General features: G+C 49.0%; 1 protein-coding gene across 2 annotated transcripts; it reads right to left on the bottom strand.

Moving 5' to 3' along the window:
* Positions 1 to 271: 271 nt before the first annotated feature.
* Positions 272 to 10220, bottom strand: ANKRD54 (ankyrin repeat domain 54). Of its 2 annotated transcripts, none has more exons than XM_045872557.3 (8): positions 9727 to 10220; positions 8202 to 8249; positions 4289 to 4387; positions 1999 to 2070; positions 1457 to 1504; positions 1257 to 1381; positions 974 to 1081; positions 272 to 587 (listed from the first exon to the last, which is right to left on the bottom strand). In XM_045872557.3, exons 1-8 carry the CDS (start codon positions 10049 to 10051, stop codon positions 513 to 515), a joined length of 900 nt encoding a protein of 299 aa, XP_045728513.1. In that variant the 5' UTR covers positions 10052 to 10220; the 3' UTR covers positions 272 to 512. The 2 variants fall into 2 exon arrangements, with proteins under 2 accessions (XP_045728513.1, XP_045728514.1); XM_045872558.3 differs by having other exon boundaries at positions 4289 to 4382; positions 9727 to 10112.
* Positions 10221 to 14201: the final 3981 nt, after the last annotated feature.

Raw genomic sequence — 14201 nt, 5'->3', positions numbered from 1 at the left:
CTTCCAACCAGAGAAACTCACTGCGAGGTCTCCTTGAAAGTCAGGTGCCAAGTCCAAATCTAAGTGCTGGTGAGGGGTGCAGGGCCAGCCAAGAAGCCCCCGAGGGTGCCTGCCTTCAGCCCACACCCTGCTGGCCGCAACAAGCCCCTGGCCAGGAAGGGACACAGAGAAGGGTGTGGGGCCTGCCGAGGGTGCCGGGGAGGCCACGGGACACGTGAGGCTGGCTAGGACAGTGCACGGCGGCCAGAGCTGAGGCGTGGCTGCAGTGCTGTGGGAGCAGAGAAGAAGCTGGGGGCTGTGGTCCCGGCCCACAGAGATGGTACAGGCCGTGGCTGGGAGTGGCTCTGAAGTCGGTGAGAGAGCATCTCTGCCCCGTGGCATCTGGGGGCAAGGGCCTCACCAGGTAAGTGCAGCTCCGAAGTCCCAGGCACTGGGCTTTTTCTTGGTACCGAGAGAGCGGTGGGGGCAGGGGCGGGGCAGCGGCAGAGTGGGAAGGCAGGCAGCCTCTCTTGCTACCTCTTCTCCATGTGCTGCATCTGCAAGCTGAGGGATGTGAAGCTGGCCAGGAGATCGGTCACTTCATCCACCTGTGGGACAAAACCAAGGCCCCGTCACCGGTGCCACGACAGGCCCAGGTGTCTCGGCCCCCAGATCTCCAACCCAGGGCCACAGATGTGGAGGGTACTCATGGCCTCTTGTCCCAGGGCACATGATGGCTTCACTGTGGTGACTAGGGAACAGCGGTCCGACCGATAATGCTTGACTCCAGGTGGTCTCAGACTGCCCCAGAGACGAGAGCCACGGGGCATGAGGAGCTTCAGAGGAAGTGGACAGAGTCTTTGAGGTCCACAGTGAGCTGCAACCCCCCAGCCGTGGCCTCTCTCTATGGGAGCGGCTAGCCGTGTCACAGCAGAGAGGGACTGGCCCCAGGCTCCTGCCAGGCGCCAGGCCGGGCCCCGCAGCTGCCGCTCACCTGCTCTCTGGTGCTCGTCATCTGGAGGCGGGTGCAGAGGCTGTCCAGCCGTTCCCGCTGCTCGTGCCGCCCCAGGCGCTCCAGGTACTCCCTCAGCATCTGGATGATCTGCAACGAGGGGCGGGGCTGAGCCGCTCGGGTTCCAGCTAGGCGGCCCCCAGAGCGCTGCCGGTGGAGCAGAAGCCAAACGGGTCAGAGGGAAGCACCCAGGAACCCTAGGGCTGGAGGCAGCGCCCGCCCAGCGCTTGTTTGCTGCTGTTGGCTCAGCACGAGGGGCACTCACCTGCTTCACCTCCAGCCGGACGGCCTCCAGGCACTGGGAGTGGCCTTCCTGCAGGATGTTCAGCTTCGACTTGGCCAGGTGCAGGGGCGTGCGGCCAGCCCGGTCCAGGGCATCCACGCGGGCCCCTGCGGGAGCAGGCCAAAGTAAGCACAGATGGCATGAGGGCAAGGGAGGAGGGCAAAGGGGAAGGGAGCACATACCTCCTCGTAGCAGGGTAGTGATGACAGGGACATGGTTGGTGCAGGCCGCTGAGGAAGAAGAACAGGGACCTGAGAGTCCAGGACACCAGGGCTTGGCCCTGCGTGCCCGTCGGAGGGAGCAGGACTGTGACTCCCAAGTGTGTCCTCTCGGGTCACACTTCCAGAGATGGCATCACCAAGGCAGCCATGGGGCGGGTCCAACTCCCTCCCTGTACAGCTAGGGAGACTGAGGCTGGGAGATGGGACCTGCCTCACCGCGAGCCACAGTGTGGGGCAGCCACGGGGCAGCCACAGGACAACCACAGGCTGCAGGCTCACCTTCCCTAGCAGAGCCCTGCTGATAACGCAGCTGTGCCCAGGGAATGGCCCCCTGGTGACCGAAGGGGAAGGCCAGGGGACACAGCCTGGGGGGCCCTCGGGGCTCAGGTTCTCCCCAGATGACAGGAGATCCTGCTGGCAGTTTGCAGGACCCCAGGCTCTCCATCAGAGGAGCCCACCTGTGCTGCAGAGAAGGGTGTGCTGAAGGCTTCTCAGGCACTTACCCAGGTGCAGTGGCGTGTTCCCCAGCCCATCTCGCTGGTTGGGATCAGCCCCATGGTCCAGGAGCAGCTGCACTGGAAACAGGAAAACCCACGAGGAGCTGTTGGAGGACTTCTATGGACTGGACCCTAACCCCCACCCCTAACCTAGCTAAAGAGGCTTCCTCAAAGTGTGGGACACCGAAAGCAACATGGTTCTCTATGTTGTTTTGTTCATTCATTCAGTCGTTCATTTATTCATTCGCTCACTCCTTCACTCACAGAGTTTACGTGCAGGACTCTGAGGGCCAGGGACTGAGGATTCTGGGAGAGCCTTCTGGCCTATGCAGGACTACGAAAGGACTGAGCTTTTAAGCGTTAAAGAAAGTTCTTTCAATAGCAGTGGCTGCTAGTGAAGGTTCTCAAGGACACTTTCTGCTCTTTCCACAGCCAAGTGCCACAGTGGGAATTAGGCCAATAGCTGATGCTGATCATCCCCCTCCCTGAGTCTCTATGCCACCTCTAGGGTGGGCTGTGGTGTCGCCAGGGGACATCAGTTACCCAGATGAACATGCAGGTAGACTAATGCATATGATGTGGTCAGGCTGAGCCGCACGCCATGTACAGAAACAAATGTGAGACGCATCATAGACCTACATGTGAAAGCTCTAGTCTGGCTTGTAGAAGAAAACAAGACTATATCTCCTTGACTTTGGAATAGGCAAAGATTTCTTAAAGAGGTCACAGAAATGTCAACCATAAAAAAGAAAAGATGGATACATTGGATTCATTAAAATTAAGAACTTGGGTTCATCAAGACACCACTCAGAGAACAAGGCAAGATCAGAAAAGTTAAGTCATTTATATTTGATAAATGATTTGTATCCAGAATATATATAAAGAATTTCTACAAATCAATAATTAAAAAAAAAAAAAAGACAACCAGGCAGCTTGTTTTAAAACGTGGACAAAGTTTAAAAAAAAATAAAGATAAAATTAAAATAAAACGTGGACAAAAGACTTGAACAGGAACTTCACAAAAGAAGATACAAAAATGGCCAATATGTACAAAAGAGGCTACAAAAATGGCCAATATATACATACTCAACATTCGTGGCCACAAGAGAAACGCAAATTAAACCACAATGAGATGCCACCATGCCAGAATGGCTAAAATTAAAAAGAGACAATACCAGGCACGAGCAAGGCTGGAAGAAAATGTGGAACTCTTACACTGCTGGTGGGAGGGTACACTGGGACAGCCACGAGGGGAAATAGGGTGGAAGTAGAGTACATTTAGTACATTCAGTACTAAAGCTAAATGTACTCGTTCCCTGGTGAGCCACAACTCCATGCCTGAGACAGTATCTAACACAGTTAAATGCTTATATCCACAAGTCACAGGTACAAGAATGTTCCCAACAGTGTATTCATAAGAGCCCAAACCTGGAAACAATATAAACGTCCATCAACAGTAGAATGGGTGAACTGTGGGAAATCACACAATGAAATACCATCCAGCAAGAAGAAAGAAGAAACTCCTGATACAAACACTCAGGGATAAATCTCAGGGATGTAAGTTTGAGTGAAAGAGAATACAAAAGAGTGCATACTCTATGCTTCCATTTATGTGAAATTCAAAACCAGGAAAACTCATCTATGGTAAACAAGGTCTACACAGGGGTAAGGACTGAAAGGGGCATCAGTAGGCTGCTGGGGTGCTGAAACTATTCTTTTTTCTTTCTTTTTTTTTTTTTAAAGTAGGCCCTATACCCAACATGGGGCTTGAACTCATGACCTTGGGATCAAGAGTCACATGCTCTACTGCCTGAGCCAGCAGGGTGCTCCTGAAAATATTCTTTTTTTTTTTTAAGATTTTATTTATTTATTTGACAGAGAGAGACACAGCGAGAGAGGGAACATAAGCAGGGGGAGTGGGAGAGGGAGAAGCAGGCTTCCCTCCGAGCAGGAAGCCCGATGCGGGGCTCGATCCCAGGACCCTGGGACCATGACCTGAGCCGAAGGCAGACGCTTAACGACTGAGCCACCCAGGCGCCCCCTGAAAATATTCTTTATCTTGATCCAGGTGGTGGTAATGCCAGGGCATACATAGAGAGTTCACTGTTTATAAGTTATACCACATGCGAAAAGGACTCTAAAAAGGGGGAAGGATGTTTGTCCTGCTGGTGCCTTGGCACTGAGTAAATGTTGCCTGAATGTCTTGAAGGCCTGGCCCCAACCCTGGCTGTGCAGACGCAGATCTTCCCCCAGCACCTCGGCCAGCCCTGTTCCCTCCCTCCTGCCCAGGACTCACCGATCTGGTCGTTGCCATTGCAGGAGGCGAAGTGCAGAGCTGTGCGGCCCTTGTCGTCAGCTGCGCAGGGATCGGCGCCATCTTCCAGAAGCTGCTGCACTGACACCACCAAGACAGAGGGGCGGGGGGACAGAGAGGCAGTGCTAGCTAAGCAGCGGGCCCCAGGGCGTGAAGAGGGATGCTCAGGGGCACTTCCAGGCAAGGCACTGAGAAGGCAGGGGAGAGCTCTTCCCGCCTGGATGCCAAGACAAGGGACTTGTTCTCCTGAGGGCATGACTGAGGACCACAGATTCTGGCTGCTCGAACTCTGAGTCTAGGGACAGAACATCATAGAAGGGTCTTGGCCCTCAGAGTCAGGAGTTCTAGCGTCACAGAAATCCCTAGCACAGACTCTGGCCTCACATCCACTTGGATACACATCCATTCCGGTCGGACACAGCTGCTTGAGCTGTTGGGCGATGCCTCCTTTGCTCCTGGGAGGTGGCCCTCCGGAGAGGCCAGAGTGCAGATGTGGGGCTGCACCGACCAAGTCCCAGGCTCAGCTGAGCAACGAGGACAGGAGTACGTTGCCAACAGCATGGGGCAGTGGAAAGAGCTGGGCTGGGGGTAGGAAGGCCTGAATTTGGGTCCCAATTCACCAGCAAATGGGAATAATCGCCCTGCCCATCTCCAGAGCTGCTATGATGAGAATAATGGATGTGAAATGCCTTCTCTGCAAAACACGGAGCCATTATAAACTGTGAGGCATTACGCGCCACATGTGTATGTCCAACTGAAATGTAGAAATTGCTGCCAGACATCATTTTAGAGCCACCAACAGTTTAGTCTCCGCCAGCAAATCTCTCAAGGACTCCAGACAAAGCCCAGAATCCCCTCCTCCTCTTTCTCCTCAGGCTCAGGTGGCCGCTCCAGCTCCCGCGTCTCCTCAGGGCCCTGTTCACCCTGCTACTCTAACGTGAACAGGCTGTGCCATTTTAGGGCGTTGGAGCGTACGTTGAGCACCAGCCTGGCACCAGGCACCTGTCTGCTAAGCCCCCTGCCCACCCAGCCAAGCATCATGTCCATTTCACAAACCAGGAGAAGTGTCCCATTCTGTGAAGGGCCCCAGGTACACTCACCCAGCTACCAGGAGGCAAAGCTGGGAATAGAAACCCAGGCTTCTCTAGCTCCAGAACTTCTGCCTCTCCAACTAAATACATAACTTCAGTTTTTCTGGGGGTTTTGTTTTAGAAAAATGGTATCACTTTATATTGTCTCCAATTATATCGTTTTGTTTATCTTAATACCTAGGATCAAGATCGGACTTGTTCAGCTCCATGAATGCTGTTGACTGATTGAAGAAATGAATAAAGGTGGCAGGAAAAGGTTTATGAGAGTGGAAGAGAAAGAAGAGCTTCCAGTCAGTTCACCAAAAGCTAGCCAGCCAAAGAGATAAGACAAAGCTAAAAGAGTCCCCTCTCTGTTAGGACTTGCGCAGTTAGTCTTCTTGGAAAGCACTTCGAGAACTCATCAAAATACGCACACCTTTGGACGTGATAACCCCATACCTGGGAAATTATCTTAAAAATGAAAAACTGGGGCTCAGTTGGTTAAGTGTCCGACTCTTGATTTCAGCTCAGGTCATGATCTTAGGGTTGTAAGATCGAGCCCCACGTCAGGCTTCATGCTGAGCATGGAACCTGCTTAAGATTCTCTCTCTTCAAAAAAAAAAAAAAAAAAGATTCTCTCTCCCCCTTTCCCTCTGCCCTCCCCCGCAAAAGAAAAACCATTGTGCAAATATATGACTGACTAAATAACTTTTGCTTTGTTCCTCTGAAGGCCATAGTGGGCATCCATTATAAATTGTGGTTATAACTGGAGAATGGAATTATAAGGTAATTCCTGCTTTTCACCTTATAAGCTTAAAAAAAAAATCATACAGCCATGTATTCATTCTGTCAATAGGGAAAAAAAGACATTTCCCTTTTGAAAAAAAATGAATGGTTACAAAAATCATGAAAAGTTACGCGGGATACAAAATTGTGTATCCGGCACAGTTTGCAAGCCCATTTCTCTGCATAGGAAAAAGGACTAGGATAGTCACCAATATATTTACAGAGATTAGTTCCTGTGCTGATTATGGATGTTTTTCTTGCATATTTCCCTCATCTCCCAAACATTTTAAATGTATATTTTTTTCATATATATGAAAATATATTATGATTTAACAGTAGCAGGGCATCAATTTTGTGTCCATTACAACTGCTTAACTACACCAAAACCCCAACAAACATGCAGAGAAGGAAAAGGAAATGCAAACCATAAGAGAAAAGGAACAGAGCCTAACCCCACAGCCAGGGTCACCAGCAGAGTCCTGCAAGAGGCTGGTCAATCTGATAGCCATTTAGCTTTGAACATGGGTGTGTTAGAGACTCTGACTGGAACATTACAGCATTTCTGTCAAAACACTGAAACCACCATGTGTGTACCTGATTCAAGATGAACTAGGCTTTCTGTGGAAGGGAAGTATAATTCAAATATTCTCCAGCCACACACTAGAGATATTCAAAAGAGAACACTTATCATTTTTCCTTGAAAAGCTATCTAGGTTGCTGTTCAAATATTCCAAAATATTAAAGTTCATGGAAAAGAGACCAAAGTGAAGAGAGCTGGGGTAAGGGAACCATTTTAAGGCCCACATTTTAACACCCAGCCCCCTGAGGTAAATGACTTCCTCTCCACGCCGGCTGTAAATGGGCTCTCTGATCCCACGGCTCTCAAGCGACGCTCACGTCTTCTCTGTTGACTGTAGCAAACCACCACCACCAAAACAGAATGATGTCCACTTGAGGTAGGTAGGATCACGGCCCCCAAGATGTCCATGTCCTAATCCTCAGAGCTTATTGGACATGTTACCTTATGCAGCAAAGAAGACTTTGCAGATATGAATAAGGTTAGGGACCTTGAGCTGAAAAGATCATCCTGGATTATTCAGGCCCAAACTAATCACATGAGTCCTTAAAATCAGAGCACCTTTCCCTGCTGTGTGAACCAGAGACACAGCAGTGTGAGGACTCAGTCAACTGTTGCTGAAGATGGAGGGAGAAGACTATGAGCCACAGAGTGTGCGTGGCTCCTAAAAGCTGGAAAAGGCAGGGAAACAGGGTCTCCCCTAGGGCCTCCAAAAAGAAATGCAACCCTGCTGACATCTTGCTTTCAGCGTGGTGAGACCTGTGTTGGATTTTTGACCTCCAGAATTATGTGCTAAGAAATTTGTGTTGTTTTAAACGACTATGTTTGTGGTAATTTGTTGCAGCAGCCCTAGAAAACTCGTATCTGGATAAAATTACAAGTTTTCCCCTAGAACTTGTCCTTGTACCTCTGATGTTGCTACTGTCCTGTCAGCCAAGGAACGTTGGGGAGCAACAACAGAAAACCAGAGTGGCGTCCTGCTGGGAGACCCTCCCATTCCTGTCTGATGTTCTGTCAACTGAACAAGTTTGAGACCACTGACCCAACTACCACAAAGCTTTGGGGAGCAGTTGAAGGTGGTGGCTCTGTTCCGACGGTGGCTCTGCTGGCAGCTAAAGCTGACTGTCCATTCCCAGGAACCGGAAGTTCTAAAAAGCTTCTACCCTGCTGCTGGCTGCCAGGGATACAAAAGCAGACATGGTCCCAACATCAAGGAGCCCACAGAGTGATCAACACTATGACATCAGGAAGTTCAGGGTGACAGAAAAGCACAGGAAGAGTAAGCATCTAAGCCAGACTTATCTTTTGCGAGATGATTACAGTTATAGAATATATACAATGAGCCTCGTCCACAGGGTGAGCGGGCATACTGAATTCAAGCACTGTCTTCCCAGGAATGGGTTGCCCAGATTTTGCTTTCCTTAACCATCCCACGGAGTTAGACCTGGCTTTGCACACTCACCTGTTTCCACATCGTTGGCATTGGCCGAGTCCCTCAGCCTCTTCAGAGCTATAAAGAGAGGAAAACAGTTCCAGTTAAAACCAAAATAAAACAGTCATGATGAAGCTGAAAGTGGATGGCTGCCTAGTTAATCCACAGTTCACCCACGACAGCATCTAAAGGGAAAGAAAGGTACCAGGATACAAGAGACACTGGGAACAAGGAAAGACCGGAAACGTGGCAGAGCTAGTGAAAAAAGCCACATTTTGTAGCAAATCCTTCAAGGCCTTTGGAGCCAGATCTTGGCTCTGCCACTTATAGTAGCTGGGTGACCTTGAGCAAGTGAGTTAACCCTCCTGGGCCTCAGGTTTATCATCTGAAGAAAAAAGAAAAAAAAAAAACAAAACAAAACAAAAAAAAAACTTGAGCCCTGCCCTAAGAGCCCGGAGTTGTAAAAACAAAATGAAATGTTTAGATTGAAGCTCTGTGTGAGTCGGTTACACGGATAATCTTAGATTCTCCAAAAGAGGCCATTCCCAAATAACTTACTTAAATTTGGTAATTCCTAAGCAGAAACGTTTTTCTACTACAATGACACTACCTCTGTATTAGCGGCTAATAGAGTCATTGGAGAAATGGTCAAAATTGCAACCCAGATACATTTAATGATTCCTTACTTTTGTATAGCACTTTATGGTTTATATAGCACTTTCAAAGTCTCATTTAATTTCTACAGCATCACTAAGGTGTGGGTGGAATCACAGATACTCCTAAAGGGGACACTAAAAGGCCCCATTCTTAAATCTGTCAGGGCCTTGATTTCCATGTCATCCACAACATGTGAAAAACAGTACAGTGGACATAAAAGAACAGGAGTCTGAGTCTGGCAGAGGTGGGTTCTGATTCCAGCACAGCCACTTACTAGCTCTGTAACTTGGAGCAAGGCAATCTCTCCGAGCCTCAGTTTCCTCTTCCATATAATGGGGACAGTATCTGGATCTCAGTGAGTTATTGTGAGCATTAAAAATGATCACATACCACCCAACCGTGTTTGGCACACAACAAAAGCAGAATAATCTCTCCGGATTCATCACCTTACTTAACTCTGGCAACATCCCTGTAAAGCAAGTATTGTACTCATGTACAGACGAGAAAACTAAGGCTGAAAGGTTCTAGTTTGCCTGAGGCTTCAGCGAGGCAGAAGAGTCCAATCCCGGTCTGTGCATTTAAACAAGCTGGTAGAACTTGGCTACAGGCTCTGGCCTCCCTTCTCTGATAATAAAAGCATTCGCCAGTACCCCAACCTGTTTTTTGTTTTTTTTTTAATCTAATAAACACCTGGAGTCACGAAAAGTTTCTATTCAGGAATTACCAAGCGCTTCAAGACCGTCTCTTTCACATTCACGGTCCTTAGCCGCTCTACATCCTGATTACTACTAGAAGGAGACTCCGGGGTCACTGTGGGCCCGGAGCTCGGTCGTGCGAGGACCCCGTCCTGGTCGGGGTCGGGGGAGGTCAGGGCCCCGCCTCCCGCCGCGCTCCTCACCGTGCACCTCCTTGCCCGTGGGCCCGAGCCGCCGGTGCGGCCTGGCGGCGCGCCTCAGCCGGCCGGCGGGAATCTTACAGCGCAGCTCATCGCGGGGCTCCGCGTCCTGCTGCCACAGGACATGGAGGTAGCGCAGCGGGGACTGGGCCCCGCCGGACGCCCGGCCCGGGAGGCCCGCGCCGCCGCCCAGCGCGGATCCGAAGTCCGCGAAGGAGAAGAGGCCCTCGGGGCCCGTCAGCGGCTCCGGCGCCACGGCGCACTCGCCCTCCGAGCTTGAGTGGCCCGAGCGCGGCTCGTCGTCCGCGCCCCCGGCGGCGGCTGCCATGGCAACGGCTCTGCGCGGGCCTGGCCGCGGGAGCCTCGTTCCCGACCGACCAACCGACCCGCTTCCTCCGCCCAAAGCCTCGCTGTCAGCGGGCGAGCGGGCGGGTCCGGCCTGCAACCACGGCAACCGAGCGAGGGGCGAGCTCCCGTCTCCAACAGCCAACCGGGCGTAGTACGGGCGAGAGACTTGAGTTCCGGCAGCATGATTGACGGACATAAGAACCAATCACGAATTTGAACCGCCCACGCCCTCGCCGTACGTCCCCACCGGAGCCAATAAAACAGCTAAGCTTATGACATTCTCTCTCTCTTCCCCCCACCCATTTCCCCCACCGGGTCCTGGGAAAGATAACGGGCAGATACTTTAACCAATACCGTTAAGATGATCTGCACCCAATCACTAAGGAAGACGAAGAAGCCGCGCTATAGGGGTAAATACAGATGCATTTTAAAGCAATGGACGTAAAAAAAGGACTTCCTGGTGGGAAGTGCATAGTGTGACCAGCAAAGTGAGGGTCAGACTCGACGCTCGCTGAGGTGCTCACAGCCCTATGGGGGCGGACGGAGCCGCAAACACTGAAGGGTTCCGTGCGCGGTGGATGAGCTTCGCAACCCCTCTGACAGCCAGTACCCCATAAACACTTCTCTAAGGTGGACAAGGAGGACCATCCCTTTTCTACAGATAAGGAGTTGAAGCAAGAGAGACAAGGGACTTGTTATGGATGCCCAGCTCTCTTTGGACCAGGGCTTTTGTCCAGGAGAAGTTCTTCCTTCTCATTCGACCCAGTAAAAACATAATCTTTCTCTGACTGTTGAAAACCGCTTTCAAAATTTGTAGTGCTCTCAGAACACCACTGTGAGGTTTCTCATGGTGCTGTATGGAGACAAACGCTGTTTATTTGATCTCCTCTGCCCCGTAACAGGTAAGTACATATATGCCAACTCCACTGGTAGCTACAAGGAAACCGAGGAAAGAAATGAACACTGAATATGTGTCATATTCCATATACCAAGTGCTTGATATATATTACACCATTTATTTCTCCCTTACAAGAACCTTAGCAGGTAGATATTATTATACCTACTTTGCCAATCAGGAAATTGAGGTTCTGAGATGTTATATGTACCCTTGCACGGGGTTAGAAAGTTGAAGAACTAGGATTTGAGCCCCCAAAAGTCCTCTCTTTCCATCACACTGTTTTCTTTAATGAAGAGCCTGCTGGAACCCTGGGTCCAGAGAGTTTAAGTGACAATCTGGGTATTTATACTTTACTCCTGCTGAATGTACCTGGAAATAATTTCATTACTCATTCCTCCTCTTTTTCCACGTAATAACCTCCCAAGTAGCCTTCATCCCTCCAGTCTCTCTTTGTAGGATTCAAGGTGCTCCTGCTGGCTAAGGCACAATTCTCTTTGTGTCTGTAGGATTTGTCTACCCATTGAGTTCAGGTTTAAAGTGCAAACCCTTTATCCTAGCAGTCAGCCATTGTATTCCTCCTACTAGCGGGGCTGGTCCTCAGTCAATCTAGTCTACTAAATATGTGTGCGTTGGTACAGTTTTTTCATTTGAACAGGATCTCTAAACATTTAGAGGTGATTGTTACTTCTCATTTTTAAATCAACTTTGTTGGGGCGCCTGGGTGGCTCAGTCGACTGTTAAGCGTCTGCCTTCAGCTCAGGTCATGATCCCAGGGTCCTGGGATCGAGCCCCGCATTGGGCTCCCTGCTCTGCGAGAAGCCTGTTTCTCTCTCTCCCACTCCCCCTGCTTGGGTTCCTGCTTTCGCTATCTCTCTCTCTGTCAAATGAATAAATAAAATCTTTAAAAATAAATAAATGAACTTTGTTGAAGTATAAATTACATAGCCCAACCTTCTGTGTGTTTCATGAACCACTTGTTATTTGGATTTGAAGAATAGGATGTGTGTTGAATATGAATCCAGTTAGCCTCAGCCTCTGGGCTTTAGACTGGAACTTGAGCCGTATTCCCCCATAATGCCTGGCTTAGCATCTGGCACCACCACATTGTAACCACCACACTGACTGACTGAGTGACTGACCTATTCATTGAATGAATGAATGAGTTAACGATAGTATAGCCCAGTGGTTAAAACCATCAACTTTGGAGCCATAAATATGGGGGGCTATGGCTTTGAGCAAGTGACTTTACTTTTCTGAGCCTCAATGGAGGTAATAGCAGTACCTATGTCATATGCTTATCACAAGACTAAATGATATGATGTGAGTAAAACACAGAGCTTGGCACAGAACTAGTGCTCAAAAAATGGTATCTAGTGCTATTATTATAATAAATAAGGGTAGAATGCAGGCTAGGGCCCATGCAAATCCTATGCAACAGTGGGCCCATCACACTGGCTTGAACTTTTACCTAAGGGTACTGCAAGCATTCATACTAGTCATTTTTATTTGGTTCGTCAGCAAATAAAACATAAAGCACTGGGTGGGAGACAAAGAAAGTACTTACAATGTTTGCCTTTCGGAAAAACCTTCTACCTGGGAATCCAGGGACTTGGGCTCAAAGTCCCATCTGGCCCAAACTCACCTCATGGTGTGAGGTTAAGTGTTTCCTTTCTTTAGGCCTCAGTCTTCCTGTAAGAAGGTATTGTTCTAGGTCAGAAAGTGACACTGGCTCAGGCTAGATTCAGTAGGACTTTCCTTTCATTCTTTCCCTCATTCTGTTGGCCTTCACAGTATTTTAGAGCAATTTGAACTGATTGCCAACATTTAAAAATTGAGAGCTTTCACGGACATTTTTTAGATGTCCAGATTCTTTTTTTTTTTTTTTTTTAAGATTTTATTTATTTATTTGACAGAGAGAGACACAGCGAGAGAGGGAACACAAGCAGGGGGAACAGGAGAGGGAGAAGCAGGCTTCCCGCCGAGCAGGGAGCCCAATGCGGGGCTCAATCCCAGGACCCCGGGGCCACGACCCAAGCCGAAGGCAGACGCCCAATGACTGAGCCACCCAGGCGCCCCTAAATGTCCAGATTCTTTTAAAAATGGGGAGATATGGCAATACAGGACCAGCCCTCCCACATGGCAACAGATGGCTGGAGCTGCACAGCAACTTTCCCCTTTAGATGGGACATGGTGTTGTGGCTTGCCACAGTCCCCACCACTCCCTGTTGAGGCTTAAAGGCAGTTGGCATTTATTGCCATATTGTGCTGTTGTTTTTCTTAGGCAGAGTTAACAGGAAATGAATATATGTCTTGTCTTCATTAAATATGGAATATGAAAACTAGTGTGGAGGGAAATGATCTAGTATCTGAAAATATGTCATATGGTGATTGCGTGGCTTTTTAATATCATGCTAGAGAATTGCTCGTAAACCCACGTAAGAGCCATCTGACCCTCTGGGGAAATTTAACTTTGACTAACAATTGATTAGCATCCAGTGATGTTTTCTAACTCTGTAAAGTTAGAAGTTAGCTTGTAGGAAACTAATATGATGCAATAATTTTTGCGTGTCTGATGAAGGAAATAATCCCAAAGATTACAGTTGTATTATCCTATAGGGCATGAAATATGATCAGCAATCATAACTCAGTATTCTTTACTCTTCCCAAATTCTTTCCAAACCAGCTCTGTCAGGCTGTTGGTTCCTTCATTAACAATTAAATAAGCTCGCTCTTTATTGGTATGAGAATTATTTCTTTAATTTCTTAAAGGTATTAATCTTTTGACAATGACATTTTTAACAATGTGAGAATTGTTCTTTTAGGCTAGAGACAGCCCTGTGTTTTCAGAAATGTAAGTGATTATTGGGGCGCCTGGGTGGCTCAGTCAGTTAAGGGTCTGACTCTTTTTTTTTTTTTTAAAGATTTTATTTATTTATTTGACAGAGAGACACAGTAAGAGAGGGAACACAAGCAGGGGGAGTGCGAGAGGGAGAAGCAGGCTTCCCGCCGAGCAGGGAGCCTAATTCGGGGCTTGATCCCAGGACCCTGGGATCATGACCTGAGCCGAAGGCAGACGCTTAACGACTGAGCCACCCAGGCGCCCCAAGGATCTGACTCTTGATTTGGGCTCAGGTCATGATCTTGGGGTCCTGGGATCAAGCCCCATGTCAAGCTCCAAGCTCAGTGGGGAGCCTGCTTGGGGATTTTCTCTCCTTCTCCCTCTGTCCCCCCC

The sequence above is a fragment of the Mirounga angustirostris genome, unplaced genomic scaffold (genome assembly GCF_029215605.1).
Source record: "Mirounga angustirostris isolate CCGP_5_RB_7025 unplaced genomic scaffold, mMirAng1.0.hap1 SCAF_5, whole genome shotgun sequence".
NCBI classification, from domain to species: domain Eukaryota; kingdom Metazoa; phylum Chordata; class Mammalia; order Carnivora; family Phocidae; genus Mirounga; species Mirounga angustirostris.
The sequence above is the reverse complement of the archived record's forward strand: the minus strand, read 5'-3'. Positions and strand labels throughout refer to the sequence as shown.

Coding starts and splice junctions, on each gene's coding strand:
- ANKRD54 (XM_045872557.3), bottom strand. CDS start 10,051: ATGGCAGCCGCCGCCGGGGGCGCGGACGACGAGCCGCGCTCGGGCCAC. Junction 8,250..9,726: donor CACGGGCAAGGAGGTGCACG/GTGAGGAGCGCG, acceptor CTCTCTTTATAG/CTCTGAAGAGGCTGAGGGAC. Junction 1,382..1,456: donor CACTACCCTGCTACGAGGAG/GTATGTGCTCCC, acceptor CTGCTCCCGCAG/GGGCCCGCGTGGATGCCCTG.